The sequence below is a fragment of the Hemibagrus wyckioides genome, linkage group LG07 (assembly GCF_019097595.1).
Source record: "Hemibagrus wyckioides isolate EC202008001 linkage group LG07, SWU_Hwy_1.0, whole genome shotgun sequence".
In the NCBI taxonomy this organism is placed as follows: domain Eukaryota; kingdom Metazoa; phylum Chordata; class Actinopteri; order Siluriformes; family Bagridae; genus Hemibagrus; species Hemibagrus wyckioides.
In genome coordinates this window covers 8,120,884-8,131,539 of record NC_080716.1, presented here as the reverse complement: position 1 = coordinate 8,131,539, position 10,656 = coordinate 8,120,884, and the positions used below count along the sequence as shown (strand labels likewise).

Below are 10,656 nucleotides of genomic sequence, written 5' to 3'. Positions count from 1 at the left end.
ATGACACGGTGTGCTTCAGAACGCTTTAGCACATGCTTTGATCAGTTCCGCTGGTACATAACTGCTGGCTGGACGTTTAACAAGTGCGCTTAATGTGAGATACTGTCAACACCATGGCAGTCTGAGGCAGCGTAAATTTCCCCTCACACAATTACTTTTTTTTTAATGTTAACACAGAGCAGCAAATGAGTATCAGGCAGAAGAAAAACATCTTTTCAAGCGACAGCTCTTCTTTATTTGTTGTATACAAAAAGTATGTTCGATATGACATAATGCATTCTACATAGAACCATATGTTGACATTCAATGTACAAAAAAACCCCTAAGTAGATCCAGTAAGTGTTTAAAAAGCCACTCAGAGCTTGAAGACCAGAGTTTATTTCATACAGGTGTAATATTTTCGAGAGCCCCTGCCCTTCTCTCGTACGGTTCATTTTCTGCCGACGAGGATGGAGGGATGAGATGGATGTGGAGAGAAGACAGGAGAGAAGAGAGGAGAAGAGAAGAGGGAAGCATAAACACCAAGAGGGAAAAGAGAGCTACACACAGTGAGCTACTTCTTTAGAGAGGGAGAATATTCACCATAAAATCTCCCAACATATACGATAACATACCGGAATGTGCTTAAGCTGTGATCTTATGAAGTAGTTAGGTATTATGTATAATTCGCGATAATGACCGATCTTTTATTTCTTGCATTGTGCAAAACATGTAATGAGACAACTGCCTTGCTTAGCATCATGATATAGCAGCAATGATATGTAGGTAGATGATTATGGGAAAAGAAAAAAGATCACATTCTTTCATAAAGCACAGTGAGATTACGTTCCAAACAAAGTGTGTCTCTCACTTCCGACTGACAAAAAAAAAAGAAGAAAGTGCACCTTCACATCTACACTGTAGATTCAATTCAGCAGCACATGTGCACTACTCTAACTCACAGACGTCTTGTTAGTTTCCTCACTGTCACGTATGTACAAATTCACAGCACAGAAATAAAAACAAGGCTGCTGCTGCAATTCATAAGACAGCCTCAACCGGGGAGGGGGAGAGAAAATCTTTTCAATAAAATCTCAGAAAGCCCACACTATGGGAAATGAAAATGTAAAAGATAATGTGCTCAATGTAGTGCTCTTGTTCCTTTTGTTCAGAATATAACAACAACAGGAACAGGAAAGAAAAAAAAATATACACTTTTTCTTCCATCCAGCGTGATGGTCTGTGTTATATTTAAAGTAGTATTGTTGAGTATAATAGGTTTTTTTTTTTAAAAAAAAGTGGACTATAATGCTGCTGTTATAATGTTATATTTGCTGATTATGTTGGAGTTTGTGTTGTAGGCCTATTTACGCTGAGCTACAGAACAGATATTTGCGTCTGGATCATCACAAACTGTCCACAGTCCACTAGCAACACGGCTGATAAGCTTTGGTATACTGTATATTTGTATAAATATAATATATATTATTATAAATATAATATTATAAGCAAGGAATGAAACATGACGAGACGTGCTGTTATAGGAAATTAATCAACAGTGCTGAGGCGATATATGCGAGGTTGACTATTTTCCTTAAAATCTTTAACAGCATGTCCTGATCTGTTTTTTGTTCCTCTCGTACCACGGCAATCTACCATCGTGAACAACTTTTATTCATCCAGCCTTGTTTTTTTCTCTCTCTTAGCAGTAATCAGACAAAAACAGGCAGCTTGTCACGTTACTAAAAGACCATAACCCTCTCCATCCTCCATTCTCATTTCATAAAACCTAAAGAACCAGCTGTTATAGACTGTTGCAAAGGACTTCTTCCAAGAGCGCTACATACATGTCTCCTCACAGAAAATATACCATATTAACAATTACACATGATTATTCATCCACGTGTAACCTGTTTCTAAACTAACCTAGGATTTACCTCGTAACGTTCATTGCTGACCAACGAGAATCGAGAATTCAACAACACTGTGGTAATATAATATTATAAATATAATATTACATTTAATAACCAGTTTGAATATATGTGTTCATATAGTGACCATAAAGTTTGCTGAATTAGTAATTTCTCTCTTTCTCTCTCTTACTTTTTATACTTATAATGCAAAACCAGGGCAGCTTTGTAAACCTAGGCCAAATTTCAGTAATAATCTCTTGACAGAAATTATGTCCAAAAGGTGACAAAACAAACTCAGTACTGATGCACACATGTAGAAGAAAAACACGGCACATAAAGAGGAATGATGAGGAGGCAAACACAAGGCAACAGGAAAAAAACAAAAGTACTTCTTTAATAGGCTGGGTGAATGGCATGGGGAAAAAAAAAGGTGGCTGGATTAAACAGACATCCAAAGAATAAAACACGACTCGAGCACCTCATAAAATGTCTGAAGGCATCAGTATGGTGTGCATAGGCAGTAAATGAAAACGGTAAAACCACAAGTCGAAAAAGAAAACGGGAAATAGCAAAATAACAAATGAAAATTTCATCTCCAGTGTTTGATAAGAGTTCACTGTGATATTAAATGAGTGTGACCTCAACACACACGGCAGTTAATGTTAAAATGCATTAAAAAATAAACCCTCAGGCAGAGGTGAAGAACCAATAAAAATAAAAAACACACAGAAAACACACAGCTTCTATGTTGATTTCAAGTGACTGACAGCGGTGACCATGTACAGCTTTGCCAGAATTCCCTTTGGGCTCCAAGTAAGAGTTCCCCAAAATCCCTTTCTACTCCATTCTGGGCCACCAAAGGCAGGGCTCTACTCAGGAAAAGGTTGCCAAAGCACCTGTGCACACTTTATCCAAATCTTGTCACTGAAATATTTAAGCTTTCAGCTTAGTCAGTGCTTCAGTGGTTGAAGTCACAGAGCAGGAAGAGTAGAAATACAAAATAAGGTTGGGGAAAAAGGTTGGAAACTGAGAAAGAAGATGATCTTCAAAGCACAGATGAAGTGTCTTTATCATCTCCAGCTTCGCAGATATGAGGAGAAAACGAGTAGGAATCTGCAGCAGCTGCAGGTAGAAAAGACATTCGTTTCTGAAATGTTCCAACTGATTTACATCGAGTGAACAGCGTTGTCCTTTGAGATTGGACCCAGAAACAATGTTTATTTGTGTCCTCCAGGTGTGAACAGAAGGTCTGGTAGAGCATCAATCCATATGGTTAAGTCATTTCCCCTAATCACAAGATACAGAGAGACTTGTACCGGAGTCGAAATCTGCGCATGGATTTATAAATCCACAAGAGGTCCAGTGTATTCCTGAGAACTAACCTGTTCAGCATGTCATTGCTGCACACAGAGGCTCACGGCCATGGGCGGTATATATATATAGATATGTGTGTGTGTGTGTGTGCGTGTGTGTGTGTTCAGACCGCGGTCTATCCTCTGAGTGGTCTTGGAGGGGGTTTACCAATCTCCACTGAGATGTTGGTGTAGAGCGGGTACTTTTTAATGGAGACCAGGCGATATGTCAGCGAGCTGATGCCGTCCTTCCTCATGGTGTTCTTTGTATTCTGGATTTTATTGAACCTGTCAGAAAAAAAGCATGAGAGCACATTTTTATGCGGATTTATGAACGACAGAAAATGTGGATTGCTACACGTTTTCATCATCTACTCTTGTGGATTTTCTGAAAAGGCATGACAGGATGGCATGGTAAAATGTGCAGATTTTGTGGTACATGCTATTTATCACTGCTTACACATTCCTCATCAAAGCTTTGCTGCTTAAGATCCATACCTGTGTGTCAGAATTTACACTAAACACCTGTACAACATAATTTATTTGTAGAACAGTTTCCATCCCTCCGTCCATCCATCCATCCATCCATCCATCCATCCATCCATCGCTTATCGTATTGGTTTGCAGGTAACCTGGGTCTCAGGAGACTCAGGGTACATTATAGACAGTTTATCACTGGCGCACACACATACACACACACAAACACACACAGAATAACTTTGAGATGCCAATTAGCCTACAATGCATGACTTTCAAATAGAGGAGGAAGGCAGGAGTACGAGGAGGAAACCCCTAAAACAGTGGGAAAAAAATCAAACTACACACACACACACACGCACACACACATACATACGGAGGAGGCGGAAATTGAACCCATAACCCTCGACGTGTAAGATAAACCTGCTAATCACCAAGTCACCATGCGTCCCTACAGTATAATTTCCATTACCCTTTATTGTTTCACCCAACAACATTTATAATTATTTGGTCATTTTTTCCTTCTTTTTTATTTTCATGCACAAATTCTAAATGAAAATATACGAGCTTAATGAAAACCCCAAAATAAACATCCATTCCAGTGTCAAATTAAATATTTATAACAGTGAAAATATCAGGTTCATGGTGCAGAATGTCATCTCCTGGAGAAACACCTGATATGTTATGAATGATTAACCTTTACATGTGTGCAGCTTCTGTCAACAACACCACTCTGAGGAAATCTATTAATCATGATTATATGCAAAAAAATCAGTTCATTTCTGCTTTTCTTTTTCCCCGGATTGTTGTAACATCATCAGCCAGCAGATGGCAGAACGGACAAAGCAATAAAACAGCAGTCTTTAGTCTTATTTTACAGGAAGTTTATACTGCACTCAGGCATACACACATGTGCAGCACTACTGCAAAAATATTGCACACATTTGACTGGAAGAGTAGTTCTGTACTATATATAATTCTGAAACCTACATGCTTTCCTTCCATGCTGAAGCTGAAATATATCTCACTTACCACATATCTTACCCAGGACTAAAGTTACTCCCTAACACAAAATGGAAAAATAAAACATTCATTTTCAATCATTTCAACATTTCTTTTTAATCCACTGACTTTCTAAAGCACGTTTGAAATTGATTGAATTGATGATTGTTAATGTAAATGCTGGCACTGGAAACTCCTTCCATAAATGTTACATATACTCCAAACAAAAAAAAAACTTTGCATTAACAAACTCAAATGTCAAAACCACATAAACACTCTTGACCAAATCCTGAGGAAATAAAAGACAGACTAATCTTACTTTAGGCTTACATTACACTGGCTACTTCTCTACCTCACCAAAGCCTAGGCAAATTTATCAAGTTAAGGTATTAAAACATTTCTGCATCAACATACAGCTCAGCTGACACGTATATATATATATCAAAGTAAAGCTGTTTTACTGGTTCAAACATTATGGGCATAGCTTAGTGGTTAAGAACTGAGTGGTTGAACTACTTATCGGAAGGTTGTGAGTTCCAATCCCAGGTCCATTAAGCTGCCACTGCTGGAACCCTGAGCATGACCCTCAACCCTCAATAAAACGAGATAAAATGTAAGTTGACCTGGACAATGGTGTCTGCTAAATGCCAGAAATGTAAACCTTTAATCCCTTTTTATTGGCACACTAGCATTCTTCTGCTGGTGGAGTGGAAATCGACTTGTCAGACATTTTTAATCAGTATAAACAAATGAATTATTTTATTGCCGCAAGTCTGATATAAAATGAGTCAGGACACGGTTGGCTTTCAGTGCGAGATGTTTTTACCTCTGTGGGGATAGACTTACACGGCGGTTGAAGAGAACACATTCAAGTTTTAGATGCTCATAAACAAGCACTTGGGGCATCTCAGAGAGCAGAAACATTTACTTTGAAGAAACATTTCTTGGTTACTTTTCTATGAATATATTGCCCCTAGTAGGCTAAGCAAAAACAGAAATACTTAAGAAAAACTACAAATTCTCTTTGTGTCTCTTTTCATATGAGCCATTAAGCAGCACTGTCGATTGCGCCATGACAAAGAAGTTCAGTGTTGAACATTATCACAACCAAAACAGACGCAAATTCCATTTTATGGCCTTGAGTTAAATCTAGCTGCTCCTCCTCGTGCATGCTCCTGGCCTTGAAGCACAACAGGCTCTTGATCTGCACACAGAGAATATATTAAGGCTTATCATTTGCCAACTACTTCGAAATTGTCACTGAAGTAATAATAATCACAGACGGCAATTATCATTAGACTATGACTGGGTTTCTTTATAATTTATCATTTCCAACAATGATATCATGATCTCAGACTGGAAGCTGACTAACGTACAACTGTGCCAGTAAATTCAGAAGCTTCCTGCTTCCTGGCAGGGCCACAGTTGGGCTACAGGAACCAGGCCAACTGTATCTGGGGGAAAAATTAGAGTGCATTACATAAATTGCACTTACACATATTTGAGTGGTTTTGCTGCTCTCATGCTAATTCACTCTAAATTTATGCAGCATGTGCGCTGCATTTTCATCTGAAATTAAGCAGCAATGTATCTGCATAGTAATGATATAATAAGTATGCGGAGTAAGCAGCATGTTTCATAACACACGATATGTGGCTCAAGGTTTCATGACATTGAAGTTATTAGATAGGCACACAGGAAAAGGCTTGCTAGTGCACAAACTCAAGAAATAACATGGACCCGGGTCTGGAACAATCTGGACCTTAGTGCTAATCTAAACCAACTTAATTCTCTGGCCTGTCGGTCTTCAAACTGCACTGTAATGTAATCCCAATAAAATTGTTCCTTGTGCAACCTGGCTTTCAGCTTTTTCTCTAATGATATTGTACCATATGGTACAGCCATAATCACATAACACTGTCAGAGTATGAAGTAAAGCCAGAGTCATATAGCTTGCTCATCTAATCTGAAAAACTTTTTTTAACTGGATTATTGCAATTTAAAATTTGTTCAAATAAAAACACAAATCTGCTTAAACACAATGATATTTTTAACCAAACATTCAAAATATAATGTACATCTTATGCACATCTTTTGTAAAACAGACATGTAAAAACTTGTACTGATGAAGAAAAAAGCCTAAGCGATGGTTCTAGAATAGATCACTGAGTAATGAGTGAAATGTTGCTGCCCCCATTATAGCTAGTAGACACAATAAAACACAAATATCAACACTCAAACATTTCACTTTGCATAACTGTCCCCACATATTCTCTTAAACTTCACAGAAATGCAGCAAGAAAACAACACAGCAGAAAATCCTCACTCCTGAAGAAAAGAAAGTTTCAAGGATCAGCTATAATTTCTGACTGAAACTGGAGACTCTTTCTATTAACACATTTAAATATAAGTCTAATATTAATCTTGAACTATTTGTTCTATATTTCTTAACTTATGCAAAGCTGCTCTGAGACAATGTCCATTGTTAAAAGCGATATGCAAATTAAATTTTATTGTATTTTAATGTTAAATATAGTCTCCTTTCAGAAAGCCTCACTATATCAATGTTTTGCCTTTGTTACACAATGCACATTTTTAATCCATGTATTATTAGGCTATGCAGAATTAGCTGTTAGAAGAGAAATGATTTTAAGCATGAATTTAATCCTGTGATAGACAGAGCTGGTGACTCGAGCCACTCTCTTGATCCTGATATCTTTTATAGCTATTGGTGGGAAAACACCAAGTATGAGAATGAACAAATAGAGTTTTTAATTAGAAAAATGTAATTTTAATTAGAAAAACATTAGATCTAGTCAACAACTAAAGCTACACAATGTCTGGCAAAGTGACAGATGATAAGAAGCACTTCATTATGGCATCATAATATATCAGAAAGCTCTAATGAGGTTTCTGTTGAGACATCCCAAGCACCAGAGTGATGGTCACTCCACCTCATCACAGAACTCCAAGTCATTTTATACAGTCAAAGGTCTACTCAAAGCCATTTTGGAGTAGAAACAATGAAAGAATACTTCGAATCCGGAATTCAAAAGCATTGTGGTGTAAGTAGGTGAAAACATGCTGGGGTGGTGTGCTACAGTATGATGTGGAGTGGAGTGACAATCGGAACGCTGGGATGTGGTAGCTTAGTGTTTAAGGTGTTGGATTAGTTGCGAGTTTGAATCCCAGGACCACCAAGCTGCCACTACCCTGAGCAAGGCCCTTCACCCTGAACTGTCCAGTAGTACTAAAAAAATGAGATAAAATGTACATTGCTCTAGATAAGGGCATCTGCCAAATGCTGTAAATGTAATGAATGTTAACTTGAAGACGATTCTGTTCATATAACAGTGTGGTCTGCTTATACCACAGAGATCTGCCAATAGTAAAATAAACACAGTGTTTTTTTTTTTATTAATGAAAGACACATTATACATTACAGGAAACATAACTCTCTCTCATTCTCTCAAAATATACAGCTTGTGATTTTATTAAAAAAGAAAAGCCTTTTACAAAAAGCTTATGAAAGCATAAACTCCTCTTTCCTGCACTAGGAAACCTTATAAAGCAACATGACTGTTATAAAGCCCTGGCACCTGAAACTCCTACCATAAACGTTATCAATACGTCTCCTAATAACTTCAATTAAACACTTTTTACACCCATGGTTTTAATCTGTTTCTTACTAGTCTCAGATCATCTCAGATCAATTCCATGTGTATGATCTGTTTGTGTAGAAGACGTAACATGTTACCTCTTGGACAGAGGGAGCGTTATAATAAAAAATCTACCATTCATGTCACAGCTGCTGCCCAGTCCAGATTCTACAATTCAACCATGACATGACAGAAAGAAATTGAAAACCAAGACCTTATAACCAATCAGAATGCAAAATACTACAGCATAATGCTATAATCTAATTTATCAGTAGGATAGCTTTTATATTAAGACCACAAACCATATTAGATATTAAACAAACACTTAAATATGCATTCACAGATCATTTATTGGTCTGACTAATGTTCCCATGTCATAAATGTGTCATGGAAGATGACTGATGATGTAAATCCAGTGATACGAGTGTCATATTAACATTATCACTAATTGCCATGACGGGGACCATAATGTCTGCTGCCATGACAGCTTGACATCTAAAAATGTTCTGTTTTATGACTGAGGTAATGACAAATGTTCTAACATGGCCAAATAAATGACAAAAACCCTTATGTTTTCCTGAGAGGATTTTATTATGCTCTATATTTAATGTATAATAACCGACCCATAAGCTACAATGCATGGAAATATCTCCAACAAATGTTAAACAAGATAACCGAGATATAATCATAATGAACATGCTTTTTAGTTGTTTTTTTTTAGTACCAATTCTGTCTATTATTTTAATCAAATAAAAAAACACAGAGTTGCTATTTCAGTTACAAGACAGCAAACCCATGTTATAAAACAATAATCAAGTGCTAGATGTCAGGAAATAATGGTTTTTCCTGCGTCTGCTTGGCACATTATGTTCTTTATATTCTCTGTCTTTTATGCTCTTTGCTCACAACATTTTATGAGAAATCAAGCACAGCAAGTGACATTTCCAGCACACTAAGTGAGATATGTGACAACAAAGATATTTTGACAATCCAGCTTGCAAAACTCTGAAGTACTTGAACACTAATATCTGAAAACAGCCAACAAGGTTACTTAAAAATTAGATTTCTGAGATTTGTGTACAAATACGGTTTTGGTTTCACAAGGTTCTACTTATTTCTCATTTCTATCTCTTGATGTCAGTAAATAAGTAAAAAAAAAAATGGCAATAAACTCGGCAGTAAAAGCAACTTTTGGCTAAGATTGATCATAAATGCTTTTCAGGAAGTTGTATGTGTCTAAGTGTATTTTCTAAGATCTAAGATGAACCACTCAAAGTTGTAAGTTGCACTGGGGCACATGGTAGTTAGAATGCTTTGTGTCACTCCTCCAGGGTCGGGGGTTCGATTCCCACCTCTGCATGTTCTCCCCATGACTCGAGGGTTTCCTCCATGTTCTCTGGTTTCCTCCCCCAGTCCAAAAAGCTTGTAAACTGATTGGCATCTCTACATTGTCCGGGGTGTGTGTGTGTGCGCTATAGCCTGGCATCCTGTCCAGGGTGTAACCCTGCCCTGAGTCTCCTGGGATCGGATCCAGGTTCCCTGCAACTCATCAGGATAAGTGGTGTAGAGAATAGATGGATAAATATAAACCACTCTACAACTCACATTTCTAATGTGATCGTTTCACAGTAAGCTATGGTTGCTAAGCAGCATTATCGGCAGATCTCTCTAGGACCAGCAGAAATAAGTCAGTGAGATTCTGAGAAATCAAATTCATCTGATGTCATGCGCAGCAGATCCCTGATTCCAGTTTATCATCGATCTTTTCATGTGGGAGGAGCAAGAGCAAAATGTAAACACAGGACAAGATATGAATTGGCATGCCACACCCCAATGGTTGTTTGGAAGAGCAAAAATAAAAACAAACGCCACATGATACGTGGCAGTATAAAAGGGTATAAAAAATACTGATGATTCTTTACAAACATACCTCCAGTTCTCTTTGCAGAACAGACAATCCTTGCTACACAAACAATCTTTCTCAGCAGATAGAAAGCTCTAGTGTTTATTTTCCAGGTGAAAGATCATGTGTCTGTAATGGGTGAGCCTTTTAAAGATTGCTCACAAAGCTGATTGTGAGTGATAACAGTACAGTGCAGTCTGAGCAGGAGAGCAGAGATTTTGAAAATCACGGGGCATCCGCTAGACATTCATGTAATGGTTATACTGATTTTATGATGTGGCCATTGAACAGCACTGAAGAACTGAAAATACTGTTTTCTAAAATAAAAAAAAAAGTATCAAATATCAATATCAAATGCATTACTGTAATTA

General features: G+C 37.5%; 1 protein-coding gene across 6 annotated transcripts in view; it reads right to left on the bottom strand.

Annotated features, from left to right (window-relative positions):
• Positions 1-210: 210 nt before the first annotated feature.
• The window catches only part of b4galt2 (UDP-Gal:betaGlcNAc beta 1,4- galactosyltransferase, polypeptide 2), a 132,912-nt gene continuing 122,466 nt past the window's right edge, over positions 211-10,656 (bottom strand). For 5 of the 6 annotated variants that reach the window (XM_058394365.1, XM_058394366.1, XM_058394363.1 and 2 more), the window contains one exon: positions 211-3,532. In XM_058394365.1, the coding sequence (XP_058250348.1) occupies positions 3,382-3,532 (151 nt within the window). In that variant the 3' untranslated portion in view covers positions 211-3,381. The other variant, XM_058394369.1, reaches the window with a different exon arrangement.